Source organism: Hylaeus volcanicus, chromosome 7 (assembly GCF_026283585.1).
Source record: "Hylaeus volcanicus isolate JK05 chromosome 7, UHH_iyHylVolc1.0_haploid, whole genome shotgun sequence".
NCBI lineage: Eukaryota > Metazoa > Arthropoda > Insecta > Hymenoptera > Colletidae > Hylaeus > Hylaeus volcanicus.
Window position 1 is genome coordinate 17,331,843 of NC_071982.1, and position 18,228 is coordinate 17,350,070.

At 49.8% G+C, this 18,228-nt stretch overlaps 1 protein-coding gene across 5 annotated transcripts in view; it reads right to left on the reverse strand.

Moving 5' to 3' along the window:
- LOC128880403 (homeobox protein homothorax) overlaps positions 1–18,228 on the reverse strand; it is a 440,840-nt gene that overhangs the window by 365,993 nt on the left and 56,619 nt on the right. For all 5 annotated transcript variants that reach the window (XM_054130450.1, XM_054130449.1, XM_054130448.1 and 2 more), the window contains exon 6: positions 11,700–11,891. In XM_054130450.1, coding sequence (XP_053986425.1) covers positions 11,700–11,891 — 192 coding nt within the window. The remainder of the gene's footprint in view (positions 1–11,699; positions 11,892–18,228) is intronic.

The window sequence follows — 18,228 nt, forward strand, 5'->3', positions numbered from 1 at the left end:
TCTTCTTCTTCTTCTTCTTCTTCTTCTTCTTCTTCTTCTTCTTCTTCCTTTCATGCGAGCCGGCCCGTTAATCCTCCACGGATCCCGGCAGGATCCCACGGAGATGCACCGAGGGAATTTGCATACAAGATCTTCTGGCATCTCCTCCTCCCCCTCCTGCCCCGGCCTGCGCAGTCTGGTCGTCCCGCTGTCCCTCTTGGCCCTCTCGATCGGGCAACGCGCGTCCTTCTCCGCCTCGCGTCGCCATCGCGACTCGCTTGCGCCGCTATTCCCGGCTTCGAATCTTTCGGCTTCACCTCCTTTCTCCTCCCATCGCGCGGGAGGATCGTCCCTCCCGCCCCTGGAGCCACGGGGAGTACTTTGTTCGGCGGTCTGTCAGGGTACAGGGCAGAAACCGATCCGCCGTTGGAACAATGGAGTGGACTCGAATTCAAGGTCCACGACGACCTTGGCGAGGTGCTCGCGATGGTCGAGGACCGGGTGCTCGTTAGGGATAGGCTAGAACTTCGGAACGGGAAGTATTGTTTTCTAGGTGAAGGGAGTTTAGCTTTTGCAAAAGTTGGGGGTGGATAGTTTGCGATTTAGGTGATGGATACGAGTGGTCCTCATTAAGCATGGCAGTGTTCAGTGGGAGTAATCGAATCATCATTGATACTGATAGGTATTGACTTTAGAAAATTGTGTTGTTACAAAAGATTAACTGGAGTGACAAACAGGTGACATCTCTTTGTCTATCATCTACGCCTCACCCGAAAATCTTCCTCCACTCTTCTGAAATCTCTCGAGTCGATTGAAAAATACCTAGGTACGGTTCCCGTGTTGTTCGTCTACAAATTGTGTAACAGAATTACGACGATTTCGGTGGACAGAGAGGACCAGTTGTTCCGAAACTAGGGGCAATTTTCCGGAAGCGGCGGCCGCAGCGAACAGAGGCTTGGTCCCCGGGTAATCCCGTAGGAAAACTCATTCGATCCGATAACCCCGAAGAATTTGACGTGGGGGCTGGCCACCCTCTCGCTCCCCTTCCCTGGAGTTAATCCGAGCCATATACGCGAGCGATTACCGTTAATTATATTTTCCTAGCGGGCTCTCACGAGCACGCCTGTGTGTTTGCGTTGTGTGCTCCTGCCACTCGTCCCGCGCGCGGGAGAGCACGTGGCGTTCGCACTCGAGCACCCCCAGGGCCGCCCTTGATCGGAGTCATATCACTGGGGCGCTCGATAAGGGAGATTCATCAAGAAAAATTGAAAAATTTTACGTATTAACGCGTTGACTGCCAGACTAATATTCTTGAAAATTTCTACTGTGACTAAGCATTCCTTCCGGACTGTTGGAAACTACATAATCAAACATTTATTTGATACTTGACATTCAGAATTAATTTTGCTTGTTCTTTATGTTCAACCCGGTCATCGCGTGCAGTTTCTAGAAAAGCGTGTGACAGGCATTTATACTACGAGTTAGAGGAAAACGTTTGAATTGGAAATTGCATAGGGCGCTGGTAGCACTAACGCCAACTCTGGGCGTTCGCGTGGGTGTGGGTGCGTGTTTTCGCCGACACAGAGGGTAGGAGAGGGTGGTCTGACTCGAACGCCGTGGGAAGGGTGTGGACGAGAGCGGATCGCCCTCCCTCGTCAGCGGCTCCTGTTCCTCCCTTAGCGTTAATACGTCGGGCGAAGGGCAGGATTAAATTGGCACCAATTACCAGCAAAACACCCTCCAACGCACTTTCTCCCTCTCCCTCCCCGTCATCCCCTTCCCATCGAGGTTCCTCCTGGCCGCCAACGTCACGGCTCCCCCTGTTGACGCCCGCTGTGCGTGGCATCCGCTTTACGACCACCCTCCAGAAAAGAAAGTCCACCCCTAAGTGGCGCAACGATATTACATTATGAAAATATACATCCCCAGCTGATGCGGCTGGTGGAACGATGTAATTATCGAACGTCTCGCGTTTCGGTATCGCACGGATATCTGTCCACCTCGAGGATACGCTCTAATGGTGATTAGAAGTGGGAAGCTGAAAATCTAATGGGAAATATAGGTAAATGAAAAGAAGGATGTGGAAGACTCCATTCGTGGGGTCTCCAGTACTCGAATATTAATTTGAATGTTTAGAATTAGAAGACGATTACAGAATTCGAAGCACTAGACGTGAAACACCTAGCAGTTCTTTTCTAAACCACGTTAGTTGCCAGGTGGTAACAGCCTTTAAGAAACGCTCCTAAGATAGTTCACCAGAAAGGTCTCACTATATACCTATATCCTCCATCAGATTCAGGACAAAACATCGCACAATCCACATGGCATGATAAGACCTCGTTACTTTTCCAACACTTCCATTCCTACCCCTCAATTAAATTTCTCGACACCTCCCAATTTCCACTCCCCCAAGAAATTCCTTGTCAAACCCGAACAACACCTCGAGCCAGCTTCTCCACTCGCCATCGGAATCCCAAACCTGATCGAAACGAGCGAGCCTCGCGAATAATATTCCATCGATACCCGAGGCACGCGGCGGCGCGAGTTCTCGCAGTAATTTTCCACGAGCCGAGGAGGATCGCGTGATGTCCTTTGCCTTCGACGCACGCACGCGTCGCGCAAAAGGCGCGGGAGACGTCGACGCGTCGCGCCGAGGGGAACGACGTCGACGGAGACGACGACGGCCACGTCGACAACGTCGGGCGCGTCGTTTGTCCGCACGGATGGGCGGTTCCGAGGCGAGGAATACCGCGTGCGGCAATTGGTCGACGCAGTCGTTACACTTATCGCGTCGCTCAACGTGTGCACCTGAACGAGGGCCGTGCACCTTGAGAAACAAGCGGCTCGTGGGTGTGGGAACGCGCCTCTGGCCGCTCCGCGCCATTTGCACCGCGGTTTTGCGGTTCCATGCCCTCCCCCTCTGCCTAGGGATTTTCCTCTGCGGCGGCTACGCGGTTGCCGAGGCGGGAGGGAAAGAACGCCGCTTGGTATCGGGTAAGCTGGACCTGTGAACATTGCTGAATAGGAAGGCTAATCTTAAGGCCTCGCCAACTCCTCAGCAACGAAATATATCTAGAGTCGCAAAGAGGCAAATCGTCCAATAGATAGGGCGGGTGTGCCAGAGCGTCTTGTATCGCGTTATGAAGTTACACGAACGTAATGTCGTCTGGAGTCCGGCGAAGAAGGAAGAGGAAGGAGCGCGCGACAGTGGGAAAAAGCCGCGGGAACGAGACCGTGAAAGCTGAAGAAGGAGAGGACGATAATTTATTATGCTGTCAGTATGTCGCTCACAATGACCGCCTCCTCGATTTTAGTGACACGACGATTATCGTCGCGGCCGATCTCGGCCGATCATCGTTAGCATGAATAACGTGACAATGGTAATCCCTTTCGTGAAAGTGCTAACGGCCGTATACGTGCCACGACGCCAGATGTCGTCCGGAGAATGTAGAAGAGATCGCCGTGTCGCGAGGGATCCCGAAGAGTAGGAAGAAGAGGAGGAGGAGGTAGCGCGAGGACGTTCACCACGAAATGCGAACGGTGGGGCCTCGACACGTGGCGCGTACACGCTCGTCATCCGATGAAATGCATCTAAAAATATTTGGCGACGCGGCGTGGAGCGCTGCCATCCAAGAAAAATGAGAAAAACGGGGCCTCTCGGTTTTAATTTGGCCATTGGAACGCGACGATTCCTTCTGCTGGAGCCACGATACGCTTGGTTCTCGTGGAAATTTTACTTGGGATAAAGAGGCCTTAGAGAATGGAGTCTCTGGAGAAGATGACGTGATAGTTACTATGTTCCCCACGAGTCGGAAGTAGATATTCTATTACAAAGAGAGTGAGTCTGCAATGCCAAAACATTGGATTCCAAAGAAATCGAAGGCACATGTGCTCTAACCTTGGCGAACGTTGACTCATGTGCTCTCAGTTGTCACCTGAAAACAATCACAAATAGCAGATGAAAGAAAAATAATAGTAGAAACCCTTTCAAATAAAAATTCACTGCTGATACGATACAATGTGTTACCAATACCCTTTCCTTAAGACAATCACTATCACATAAGTGTCACTATTATTTTAAATCCTCTTCCCCCCCCCCCCCCCCCCCCCCCCGTATGAAAAATAAGGTCTCCACAGCATTGTGGACGTTTCTCAAACGTAGAATCTGTCCCTCACCGATCCCTGGGGGCGGCGAAATATTCTCGAAGCAGTTTCCAAGGGTTGATCGCGACCAAGGGAGGCCGTCGTCGGATGCCAGACGGGGGTGGTTTGGCGAGGGGGTGTGGGCGGCGGGAAGGAAAGTGGCCCCGTTACAAGTTTTACTGCAGTTTTGCGGCTCGGGACTGCGAGCGCGTAACGGCGGGCAATTGAATTTAAATATTCAATTATGCGATGTGTAAATGAAATAGAAGTCTTATGCAAATGGCTACACGCTGAGGGTTGTTGCAAATTTAAAGGGTTAAATATTTATTAGCGGAGGGTTAACCGAGATTTATAGCCGCGCTGCCGGCAGGCTCTTCTGTTGATATTCCCTCACAGACGCGTCCACCGGTGCCTTTGGGAATCGTTTCGCTTCCAGCCTCGTCCTTGATGATCGATCCTATGGTCCTTAATTCGTCCTTGCCACGAACGCGCGCCGAGGATGGACTTAGAAGTCCAGCTTATCGCTAGAACCGATTCTCTTTCACTTAACCCATTAAGTATTATGGTTTCGTGTAGAAGACATTTAGAAAAATGTTGTTACTTGGTGTAAATAAATTAATTAATTTTCCTAATTAAACCATAGATCCAGAAGTCTGTCCCTGTAAATCACGATTATAGAAGTACCTTCGATATTAGTATCCCTACTTCTAAGACACCTAATATCAGAAAATAATTTTTCCTTTTGGATCAAGCATTTTTCTAGTTTTGAAAACACTGTTATTTTGTGTTTCATGGGCTAATGCCCGTGACCAGGATAAACGTCCGAATGTAATTAATCAGCGATAGGCGATGATGCTCCCTGATGGCCGAGTTGACGCCTTAATTAAAAAGGACACGAAGGTGTTCTTGCATGCAGGTGGAAAGGATCTCGAGAGGCCTGCCTTGTATGAAGTTGAAACAAATCGATCTTCTTGAATTTTCTCTTGAAAAATGGACATACGATATGCCATTGTTTCGATTCTTAATACTATTACGCTACGTACAATAGTTTCCTCCCTAAAAAATATCAAATACAAATTGTTTAGGACTCCAAAAAGTCAGACCCCTCGAGGCTGTTATTTCGAGCGGAAATCTCTTGTCTATCGGTTCCGGTGAAAATTACCAGACAACGTATTTTTTTTTTTTTTTGTTTTAACTCAACAAGGCTAACATTTATTTATAATGAAAATACGTTGATTGAGACAATAGTTTAAACAAGTATCATTATCGGTAATATATTATCGCTATGTACTGCTAGTCGTATACAATGTTCGGCTGAGTTTCCCATCGTCGTCGTCGTATCGTCTCTCTTTCTCCCAGTCTCTCTTATCCATCTGTCTCTCACTTAAGCCTAGTAAAAGTTGTAATCGTAAACACACATACATGCACAATGTCCGTCGATACGAGAACTCGTCGGCCGTGGCGTATCTATTGTATAATCGTGCGACCCCGGTTAATTGAAACAACGTGTACGTCTCCGTTCGCGTTGGCGAGTCTGCTTCCATTGTGTATACATGCGTTCCCCTAAGTGTCAGTACGCGATTCGTAAATCCATCGAATCCCCTCGAGTAACGTCGGTCACTCGTCAAACGTTAACAAACCGCAGAAACAATACGAAACAAAAACGTAACACTATCCGAAAAAAAAAAGAAACGAGACATTCTCAACAAATTTTCTCGCGCCCAGTCGGTTCCAGAGATGAGAAAAATTACTACGTGAATAAAAAGGCTAATGGTTCAGGCCCTATTCATTCAATAAAAATTAAAATTTATACAATTATAGAGTGAAATATTTCATAATGAAACTATAAATAAAAGATTGAAATATCTCACTGTGTACGAATAAAAACTATCACTATTCACAAAGTTCTTACCTATGTAAAAATTTCAAATAACGAATAAAAGATAACGAGATCTTTTTCAATCGTCGCATATTTAATAGAAATAAGAATTTTATTTACAGAGTGAAAATATCTATAGTGAACAAAATAAAATTGAATTGTTCGATCGAATAAAATTTCCCCCATCTCTGAATGATTCGAGCGACGGAAAACAATAAATGTAGCTCACACGCGGAACGCAATCGAGCGAGTATTTTCACGGACCAGTTTGACCACGATCGCGAATGGATCACGAGAAGAGATCAAAGATCGAAGGGTGAAACGTTGAAGGGTTGAAAAAAAAAACAAACGTCGGTCACCCTTCCCTAAATGCACTCGCATCCTCGCGACAGTGGACAAAATGTTATTTATGCTACCGTCTTCTCCAAAATTTTACTCTCGATAGTTGTTATGAGATGTAACTTGGCATTAAAAATTTATTTCTAAAGCGTCCTTAATAGCAATTGAATGAGAAAGTATTCCTTCTTATTTCTAGATACCAACTGTTGAGAGTAAAGCTCTAAAGTAGACACTCAGCACCGTTAGAATCGATTACTTTCTCGAAAAGAAAGGTGCATCTATATTTTGAGAAGCTGTTTGACCCATTTTTCGTTTCGAATCGCTCCTCGATTGGCGTTAATTAAGTACACAGTCTGGGCGCACGTGAGCGCCTGCTCTGCACCTCTATGGCACTATGTATTCACGTTAGTCTCCTCCAGAGACGAGCAAAACTCTTATCTACATATAAATCTCGAATAAAACGAATAAAAAATAAATAACCCTTTATTCGTTACTCGTTGAGCAAAAACTAGAATTTGACTTGTGGAATGAAATATTTCATGGCACTGAACAAAAAAGTATTTTAGTCGCGAATAAGTCGCTGTACGTTTCATTTTATTCGTCCTACACTAATCGAATAAAATTTTGCTCGTCTCTGGTCTACTCTCCTACGTGTTGCTCGAGAAGACGCTCCGCGATGCGTCCAGTCGAGCCATTTTAAGCGTAATTGAAACTAAAGTTGGGCAAAATCCTAATCCAGAAATTTCGTCGAATAAAAGTTAAAAATTGAATTACAAAACCGAGTAATTTGTCGACGAATGAAAACTTAATTGTTCGTTCGAATAAACGTCACAAATAAAACATTATACGTCTGTTTTATTCGTTATCTATCATGCTGAATAGAATTTTGCCCATCTCTGATTGAAACCGAATTCTCGGACGGTCGAGCGAGCGTCCCTTAAGTACACTTGCTCGAAAGCTCGATAGAACAGAAACCGACTTACAAAAAAAAAAAAGAAAAAGGAAAGAAGAAAAATTATAGTGAAACGGGAAGAACGTCACTCGCTCTCCACAGGAACGGTAATACGCTTCCGTGAACGCATCACGCGAATCTTCGAGCGATTCCGCGCGATATTGGAAGACGTAAAATAAGAGTTCAATCACCACAAATGCGAATGCACGCCACTGCTCGAAAGCATGCACGCCAAACCTTTCGAATAGCAGCGTCCAATTTTCAGTGGTCAAATAAATCGATACAAATATACAAATTCGCGCGAAACGATTAAAAATATATATATATAAAAAGAAAAGGAAGAAAAAATTAGAAATTGAGCGTGGTGGTTCGCGCACGTCTCTGAACATCGACGTACAATCAAACGCAATGGAGAACGTCTCACGTTCTCCAGGTATCCTGCAACGCTTCCGGTTCCCTTGTTCCGTTAGCCCTCTGTTCGGACACTCCACCTCTTGAGGGGCCCAGTGGTGGGGGGGAGGGGCAAGCAAGTCGAGAGACCTTCCGCGCAGGTCTCTCGACCCTAGGTTCGGCACTCGTAACTAGGGTTCCGACCGACCGGTGCCGAAGCCCACCTTCCGACCTCCGTACACACCCTTGTTGCTTTCGTTTCCATTTTTTTTTTCCCGTTCGTTCAATTTCTCTGATTGCGATCTGGCCGCCGTTATCGCCGCGGCGTATCTCACGGAACGGAGATCTCCTCCTGGTGCCCTGCGCCCTTCACCCTGTTTCCGTGTTACGTACCTGTCATGTGGGGGCCAACATTTGTTCCCCGTGGACCCTGTGTCGTATACATACTAACCCCTCTCTCTTTTGCTCTCAGGTAAATGTCTCCCGCACGGTCCACGCGAGGCGTGTTGGTGAACCGTGCGTGTACCTCGTGGAACACCGACTCGAACGCTCGCGTAAAAGTCTCGTGTACTGCTATGATTCATGACGACTTTGTCTCGTGTATGCGTGTATAGTTTCCTCCGAGTATGTGGATTCATCCGTATGTAGATATGTCCCACGTATGCGTGTGTGTAAATTGATGCGTGTATGTGTGGGTGTATAGGAAATGCTAATTCCAGGGTCAAGGAGCTCGCCTGAGAGGCTCGGGCAACAGCGGGGCACCAGCTGGGGGGCTCCGTTCTTCTGTTCCTGGCGCATGGTTGCGCAGGTTTCATCGTTTCAGCTGAACACAAGGGTTATTTAGTACGGGGATTGGGGGTGGACCTCGCGCGCCCTGCCGGCCAGGACTTGTACCTCACACAACTCCCTAGTTACGAGTACCGAGACCTAGTGTGGCGATGATTGGTTCCGATCGCGTACGACTCGTGGGCGTCTCGCTGCGTTATCGCGCGTCTTGGGGTTGGCCTCCGTGTTGCCTTCGTGTCGGAAAAGCCTGATCGAATCTCGTTCATACGGATCGAGTCACCCTGTTCAGGATACTGTACATGGATCCTCGGTTCGCGTGGAATCTCGTAAGCGAAACGGAGTTTCGTTGTCAGGTATGGCTAAAAGTATGGTTCCCTTGAGTATAAATCTCGAGATCGTGGATCCAGGGAGTATTCTGAGCAGGGTGAGATATGTTCGATCCGCGTTAGTCTACAACCTGTCCCTTCGTGTCCTTTTCATCAGCGCTCTCGGGTTAACCACTAGTCGAAGCTACTAATAAGTTAGAAACTATACGTCTATCTTCGCTACGGTTTTCGATTCACTCTCACGTTTTCTCGCTGACCTCATATATATATATCTCTCTTTCTTTCTCTCATGCACGCACGCGATTCTTAAATTAATTCGAACCGTTCCGTTTAAAAATAGACACAAAATTCATCTTGTCACGCTTATAAGCCTTAATCCTATTACGTATATCCTGATCACGGTTAATATTTCGTTTAGCAATTAATCGTATCGTCTCCATCGAGAACGGTCTGTTTCGGAACCAGAAGACAGACGATCGCGTAAAAATGTCACAAACACGCCAAACCGCGTTAATGTCGACAACAAAAAATAGCGCGATTCGATCCCCCGGTCTGCTAAAGAAGGTCTCGACCATTTGGACACCTGAAGAAGAGGAAACGGATCCAGAGAACCCCATCGATAACCTCGAACCCTCCGTGAGAACTGGTCGAGCCAACTGAAGGATAGTCGAGCAACGAAAGCGTCCGAGGAGACGTCGAATCGCGCGAACCGAATCTCTCGAGACCTCGTTGAATCGCTCAAACGCTCTAAATTGACGCGCGTGTTTCGCCTAACTTCGTGTCCATTCGTGAATGTCCCTCATGAAAATCGCTAGCAAAATTGAGAGCTCTTTTGGATTAGCCTCCATGATGGATGACTGTCTTGGTACTCAAACTTGGAAGAATTCCTTGTTTAGGATGATATGCTTAGACTGTTCTAGAGGCTACAGACGTAAATAATTGCTCAAAAGAAACGTTACAAACAAATAGAGCTCGACAAGTTCGATAAGAACCCTGAGGTAAAGACTTAGAAGGGACGAGGCTATCACTCGACCCTATAGTCTGGTCAGTTGATGCCGTTTGAAAGAAAACTATAGGCAAGGACGTTAATCGAGCCCAGGGACCTCGTTTAACTTGTCGAGCTACACGTCAGTCTGAACGATAATTGTGAACCACTTGGAGTTGTACGGCCACAACGACTGTACAACCATCGTCGCGATATAACACTAAGATTTCTTACGTCTACAGCCCCTAATTCTTTCAATAGCGAATTTTAGGAGTGAAAGCCTCGAATGGACACCCAGCATGAAGACGTTGTGGCCCACCTTGTCGCCCTTCCGCAAGAGCCGCGCCCTTCTAATGCCCGCTTTGCTCGCGAATCCGCGCGCTGTTCGCCGCACCGCGAGAGACCTTGGAGGAAACAGAAGGAGAATGGGGAGGGCGCGCGCATTGGTGCACCACGTGGCGAACCACGTGTCCCGTCCCGACGTCTCCACGACGCTCAACCGAAGGAAGAACCGAGCAACGTCGGCGCCGGGACGCGGAATCGATTGCACAGCTATGACAGCTCGTTTCGAAGACACCCGACTTTCCAAACCGAAGACACCTTCAAAACTCGAATTTAGATTCTTCTCTGCTGCGACCTCGAGGTGGACACTGTCGATGCTTCCAAAATTGACAAGCTGATTCTTCCAGAACTGATCCCAAATGTATCGTGATATCGCAGATGCATGTGTGCTTGGACTACCCATTGATAGAACGTGTATCAATTAGCCAATCTACCAATATGAAGCGTATCTATTATCTCGGAACATGTCTCGTGTCAACGCATTCAAGCATGGACCTCTACGCGACCAAATCGAACAAACTTTACGCGTGTGATTACGTATCGAGGATCTACGGTTCCAGCTTGAGAGAGAAGCGAAGTAACAGAGAGGAGGCAAAGACAACACAGAAATAAAACTCGTGAATGGAACTCAAAAGCCAGCCAAGTGCCAAACAATGTAACGCCCCGGACACTCGTGTGCAACGTACATGGAAATTCCGACAAGTAGCGCCAGTCCAACAATTCGCTGTCTACATCGACAATCTGAACCCCCTGACCCCTGGAGTGACACGTCCCCGAGAAATCGTCGCGAACAGAGCTCCGAGGATCGAGCAGGCCCACCTAGGTACAGCTTTGAGTTCGCGCGTCGTAGATGGCGCTGCGTTCGAGCCTCGCGACAGCAGCGCTCCGGAAGTCTCCATCGACTCGGAGAACGGAAGATCAGAAGACACAGCAAACGATTCCGATCGCGCAAAGGGAAAACGTCTCTCGAGAAGCTTGAAAAAAAAAAAGACAGGAGGATCCAGACGTCGACGACACGCCAGCCAACGCGGGCGAAATACTCGAAAGGATCGAACGACGTGGACGATGCAACAGAAGTTAGAAGACAGAAGAAGGTGTGAGAGGGAGATAAGAAGAGAAAAAGGTCTGGCGGTATCGGCACGGAAGTCGCGTCTATTACGAGCACGGATAAACGGCCGAGCTGATGCTGTGGTAGGCGGCGAGGGCGGCGTGCGCGTGCGCTGGGGGCGCGGATGCGGCTGCGTGCGGCGAGGTGGCCATCGCGGATGCCGCCGCGGCTGCCATCATCATCTGTTGGTGCGTACGCTTTAGGGAGTTGGGAGTTGTGGCGGCGCTACTTGGGGTAATAGCAGTAGTAGTGGTGGTGTTCGACTGCGGCGCAGGGTGGTGGTTTTGGCTTTGGTTTTGGCTCAGTTGCAAGGGGGTGGTAGTGGCGGTACTGCCGATACCGGCGTGATTATTATTATTATTGTTATTATTCTGGCTCTGGTGGTGATGGTGGTGGTGATGGTGATGGTGGTGGTGGGGGGTGATCGCGTCGTGCGGATAGTAAGACGTTGACGATGGTGAGGTACTCACGACGTCCGGCGTGCTGGCTCCGTCCGTGTGGCTGGTGCTGTCCGCGGTGCTTCTCGGTCCGCCACCGTCCAGACCGTTACCGATCTCGGGGGGTTTCGAGCTCTCCCTGTCGTCGATCACCAGGTCGATCGGCATTTTGCCCTTCAGGCAGCTGATGTACCGGTGGCAGAAGTTGTCGCACAGCTCGTGAACCTGCGAACCAAAAAACACATAGGTCAATTTCACTATAAGACACTTTGATGTTTTGCCTTATTTTGTCGTAGAGACTCCTACATATATACGGAATTAACCCAATTTCATTCCAACTTCGCCAAGATACAAGGAACACCCCGATCCTGACTATTCCCTTAACGCGTGCACCCTGGACCCACTTCAATATCGTCATCCCACCCGAAGGACCCGCGATCGTTCCCTGTAAAGCGTTCACCCGGTATTTTCACCTCGAGCCGAGGGTACCGAAAAGATCCGGCCGATACGGACGCTGGTATCGATACACAAAGATGGAGGAGAGGCCGTCGAGGAGTTCGTTGCATCTCGAGGCCGTGGAAGCGGGTCCGCAAGCGCGAGACGAGCCTCGCCGCGTCCACGGGGCGGGAGGGAGACAGAGATAGGAGGTCTGACCGGTGTCCAGTCGACCAGAATGTTATGTATGCAAATGAGGTCTGACAGGCCTATAGGATACCCGGTCCTCCGCCGTCCTCCTCACCGGGTTCTCTTTCTCCTCCCGCTCTCCCCTGACCCAATCCTCGTCGGTCGAGCCGACTCGCCGCTGCCCGGCTTGGCCAGGCTTGATTCGGTTTAGAAAAAATGTATTATATAAGCAAAAGCAAATAAAAACGCTTATCTTGTTATATGTAAATCGACGCGAAAGAGGGGTACGGGGAGCAGGGAGTAGGAGGACCTCGAGGCGCATTACGAGGCGGCGTGTCTTCCCTCGTTGCGAGACCGCGTACGCGGGTTTCTTCCCTGTTCTCTCGTCGGGGCTTCCCCGGTCTCCCTGCCTCTCCTCCGTCCACCTAGCGTGGATACTTACGGCCGTCTTCTTATTAGGCATTTATATGTAATAGAGAAGACGGCCATCTTTGCCGTAGGCGGCACCGTCCAATGGTGGAAGGCCAACACCGACCCGTAGACAATGCACGCGTTTATCATGCGTTAAGCGTATGCGAGAGGAAGGCTCGTTGATCGAACGCGAGCCCGATGCACAGGACCGATCCTCTGTCGAGACGATCGCCGCCGAGTCGACGTTCCACCGGCAACGTGCATACGATATTTCACGATACCCTCCCTTCCAGCCACGTTCGCCATCTCAACTCGAGACGCTTCTCACCGGAGCTGTCGCGAATGGTCCCTCCTTGGATGCTTCGGGGGCCACCGGTTTGGGATCGATGCCGCTGGACCGGGATTCCCGAGCTGAATCTGCGACTGATCTGGCTGGGCCAGTTGTTCGGGTCTTTGGGAAATGGTCGAACGTGGATGGCGTTAGAGAAGCTGGAGATTGGGAGGAGATGTGGACTGTCGACGGTGAAGCACGAGTCTGAGAGTTGCTGGTGGGAGTGTCGATGATTGCAGTGGGTGGATGTTTTCTAATATTATCCGAGATACTGGATGATACACCAGTAGTGAAAAGATGGAAATAGGAGAGTATTGCTATGAGATAGGTCCAATTAATTGTTTAACATTTAAAAAATAGGATCCCTTTCCAAGATTCTACATTGCCTAATCACGCCTAACCACACGATATTTCACGATAGCCCCTCTCCAGGTCTCTCCAGGCTCGCCTCATGGGAAAATCACGTTTCACAAGCAACTGACAAAGACCTGATATCGGGTCAGCTTCGGTTCTCATGCCAGCCCGGCCAGGGTTCGCCAGAATTTTCTCCGAAGTACCAATGCGGTAACACAATGCCTCCACGAGATGACTAGACTCTCTTTAACGCGGGGACCAAAGGCCGGTAAGAGGGGGCGGAGGGCCCCGAAGGACAGCAGCTATAATGCCGGACTGGTTAGAATTTGATCCGCCGGGAGTCGAGTCGAACCGGCCGACAATGCTCACCGAAGAAAAGAAACGAGGCCCCGGTTCATTCCTTCTCTCTTCTTCTCTCCTCCGCGGCTGGATCGCCGAAAGGACCACGCAGAACGTTCACCTACATATACCGACATCAGGACGCTTTGCGCGCGGGAACACGGATATCGAGCCATTTTTTAGCGCGCCGTTTCGTTGGCGGGAAACGAAAATCAGAACTGGAATGAACAGCCAATCGAGTTAGGCTTGAAAAATAATTGCTCGCTATTGTTCAAGTCTATACTTTCTCCTGGACTAGAAACTGATCTTCTTTTCCTCATTTCCGTGAACCTCTATCAAAGCTGTTTATCGACATCGATCTTCCCTTTCCAGGGCCCACGTAGAACACGATACGAGCAAGTTTTTGCAAACTATCGCGGCCCTTTGACTCGCGTCACCCTACACCGCAGACGATCATCTCGACCTGCTTGACACAGGATCCAAGAGTCTTTGGCGACACCGAGTACACGACTCCTGGGTGGAGTCTTCACGAGCAAAAGGTCCTCGTGGATCTCCATCCAGAGCTTCCTCGGGTGCATCGCGAGTCTAGGACACGCGATACAGACCTGTAGGTGCCTCTATCCTCCTCAGCAAAGGGCAGCGGTGTTACGGTCGCTAGGTAATAGGACGCCGCGCGAAAACGTTCTCCAAAAAGGAGAGGTGTGGTCCAGGCAGAAACGTGGACGAATTCGATGACGAACGACGCTCATGGTCCTCGTGACGTATCGTATCCTATCGCTGGTCGCACGGTTGACACAGTATACCTTGGTCCTAGAGTCAAGGATACGCTAGGTGGAACACAGCGCACTTCGTTGGTATCTAATTCAGTCGGGACCACCGTCTCGGATTTTCTGATACGGGGAATGCTCTGTCGAGTCAACGAGGCGAGGGGAAAGCGTTGCGGGGGCACGGAAAATATCGAGTGTCTCAAAGGATCGCCGTTTCCAGCGACGTGGCGTTCGTTGATCTCCTTCTAGCCGAGGTAGCCTTTCTCGGGGCACGGTCCACGGCCCACTGCTGATCTGTGTGGGTTTGTCAGTGGGGACATCGTGCTGGCACCTATGTAAGTGGTCTTGCTTAATTACTTGAAAATTTGCACGACGAGCTGCAGTTTCTGCCAAAGATGTAATGGGTTCGCGAATATGAGCGACTTTCGTTCACTCCACTAGAGACTCCACTTGTCCTAATTGTACATTTGGTGCTGTTTATGAGCCGTTCGTTGCGATTCATTTTCCAAGGAGGTAAAGTCTGCAAGGGTCCCCTGAGTTATAATCTTCGTCCAAGATGATGAATGAATGAGAAGCACTGGTCCAGCGTAGGAGAAAGCCCCGCTATCGTTGGAATTATCCGCGCGAGTATTTAATTTCCACAAGTAGACGAACGTAAATTTTCTCGAACGGTCCCGAAATAAAAGGACCAAGGATCTTCGTCGCGATGGGATATCGCTTTCATTACGTCCCCGCGAACGCTTCTCGTGTTCCCGTGGGGTACATGCGACACCAGAGGCAACGCCATTACCGGAAGGTGGGCTCCGTCTGTGTACAAGCGCCAGAAGAAACTCAAATGGCCGCGCGACACCGGCGACGTTGTCGCTTGTAACTCGAGATTATTCCCATTTTATAGCCGATTTAACAAGCTCCACGGACGGGGGTGTCGGTTTGTACTCGCGCGGAGAAGAGAAATTGTCGACCGGATTTCACCGGGTGCCCCGTTCAGGACTATCCTCGCGGACACGTTCGTTCCTGCGTGCTGTTATTTGACTATAACAACCTCTTACGTTTAACAAGATACGGGTATACCGTTTTCAAACGACAATTTTTATGCTAGGCTCTGGTAACAATCTTTCCTCGTGTACGTGTCTGTAGTCAAAGTAACCCATTAATTCTTATTTACCTCAGCTCAAGATAAAAAGGAAGGGTTACTCCGCTTTCACGTGACAATTTCTACACAAGCAACAAAATTATCTCCGCTTAGTCTTTACGTAATCCAAGTAATCCAAGTAACGTAAGTGACCTGTTGATCCCTACTGACCTCAACTTTCAAGTAACCACCCCCGTACTCGATTAACGGAATCCTCCTTCATTTGCATTTGGATAACGTAAACAACCCATCGATTCTCCCTAACCTCAGCTCAAGATCAAAATCGCTGTCTACCCATCTCCCAAGTGAATCGGCCGTCCCGATGTTGTCACTCGAAAGCGGTCCCGTCAGGACCTACGTTTCGAACAATATAAACGGGGAAGCTCGCGGAGGAACGGCCGCGGGGCCACGCTGGAAACGAGTTCTCGAATTCAAAGACTTCTTAAACGGCCCCCGTTGTCCCGGTCTTCCTTTCCCCGCCGCCTTTCTCCTCCCCCTCGATCGAGGGGAGGTTCCGCACAAGGCGACATTATACCACCGCCAGAGGTCCCCTTTCATTCCAAGGCCCCGAAATTACTCGAGAATTTACGTAAACGAAGGAACGAGCGAGCAAGTGTCTCTCCTCTCCCTGCGGCCTCTGCCCCCTCCCTCTCGCGTTGCTGCTTCCTCCCTCTGTTGACGGGCTCTCGGAAAGGCAAGCGGCGAAGAATGGAACGGATCCGGGGTACGTACGAACCGAGGAGAGGAAAAAAAGGAGCGCGGAGCGAACCCCATTTACGGCACAATGGGCTCCTTTGAAGCCGAAGGTAATGAAGGTTTCGGGGTGTCTGTCTCGGTTCCTCTCCCGTGGCCCGATTCACAACCTGACCACCCCTTACGGCACGCACAGGATACCCATATACCGGGTGTGTACGTACAAACGACTCGTCGTTTCCTTCCCTCTCCAGCTGGCGGTGACGTCTCGCCTCGGGCGAACCGAGACGCTTCTCGCTGTCACGAATGCTGCTGGCTCTTCCAGGACTACCGGTTTGGGGATCGATGACGGACTAGGGTTCGAAGTTTCATCTACCACTGGTCTAACCGAGGTAGCCGTTGAGTGCTCTACGAGTTTAATACTTCAAAATGTCCGACGAGATGGGGATGGTGTGCTCAGTGACGAATCTATGTTGCGGAGCTTACAGGATTTGTGTAGAAGATTCCAATGTAGCGGAATCTCTTTCTGAAGAGTGTTGAAATAGAAGGAATCCCAGTCTGAAGATTCCAAGGTGGTCAATTTTAATTCTTCCTAGCCCCAAGGTAGTCAATTTCTATTCTGAATATTTCCAAGTAGTCAATACCATCTCTGAAAAAACTTGCAATGGATCCCCACTCTGAATAACCAAATTAGCACCACGCCAAGCCCCGATTCCAAATGGTTGCAAGTAGAAACAGTGTCGACGAACCTCCCAGAGCTTTCACCGTACCGGTCAATGTCTTCTTCCCCTCCCCTGAGCCTTTCAAAAATGGCTAACGAAGGGCTTCACTGGACCGTCAACCCTATCCGGATGTCCTGCCTCTCAAGACGTATGCAAAAACGAGCACCGCCAAACGACGGGGAGGAAGCACGCGGATGTCCCTAGCCAGCTAGGTATAACTTAGAACCAGTTCTCCCGGGGTCCTGGAGGGGGAGGGTTTGTCCGCGTGTTGCGCCGGTATGAATCCCGTTGGTATGCACTGTGCGCCATAATACCCCATAAGAAATTTACCGCTCTCTAACCGGTGATGGCGTGTACACGTTGCCACGAGTGCAACTCGAAGGGAGCGAGAGCGAGAACGAGAGGAAGGGACGACGAGAGACAAAGACGCCAAGGTACGCCGCAACTCAGAAAAGACCGACGTGGAACGAGAAACGGACAGAGTAGCGGCGAGAAGAGAGGGGAGGGGCTGAAGACGGCAGAAGGTAAACGAAAAGGGAGAAAGAGACGAAAGGGCCTTCCTTCCGCGCACCGGGCCCCTGCAAAACGTAATTATGCTAATACGCGATTGGCTCGAAAATGTTAAATGCACGAAGCTCAGCACCGCGGGCTACCATGTCTCTCCCCCCCCCATTGGCCCATCTCTGTCCCTCTTCATCTGTCCCTCCACCTACTCCGTTTCACTCTGCCACCGATCCTCGCGCTCGCTTCATCCCTCGCCGCTCCGAGCGCAGATATTTATGGAATCTTCTTCATCGCGCGTTCGCTGCATTCCGCTTTGCTCGCTCGCGTCTTGTCTCGTCTCGGCTCGGCTCCGTCTCCGGGGGCCCCAGAGACCGGGGAACGTTTCAATCTTCATTACCGTCGATGCCAGCGCGGCTCACGCCGTGCCAAATTGCGGCCAGGTTTTGTCGCGGCCGTTCGAGAGAGCCTTCGATATCGCGGCGACGATCTCGCCGAAATAAATCGACCAACCGCGGAATCGTGCGCCCGAAACGATCCTGAAGGCTCGATTAGCTGTGGAGGCGAGTCGGCTCCTGCGGAAATTCTTCTTGGCAGGATGAAGTCACTGATTACAATTTTGTGCGGACTAGAGTTTTATTACGTCTGTTTTAAGGGTTGCAGGTCGGAAGGTTGTAAGGTTCCCAAA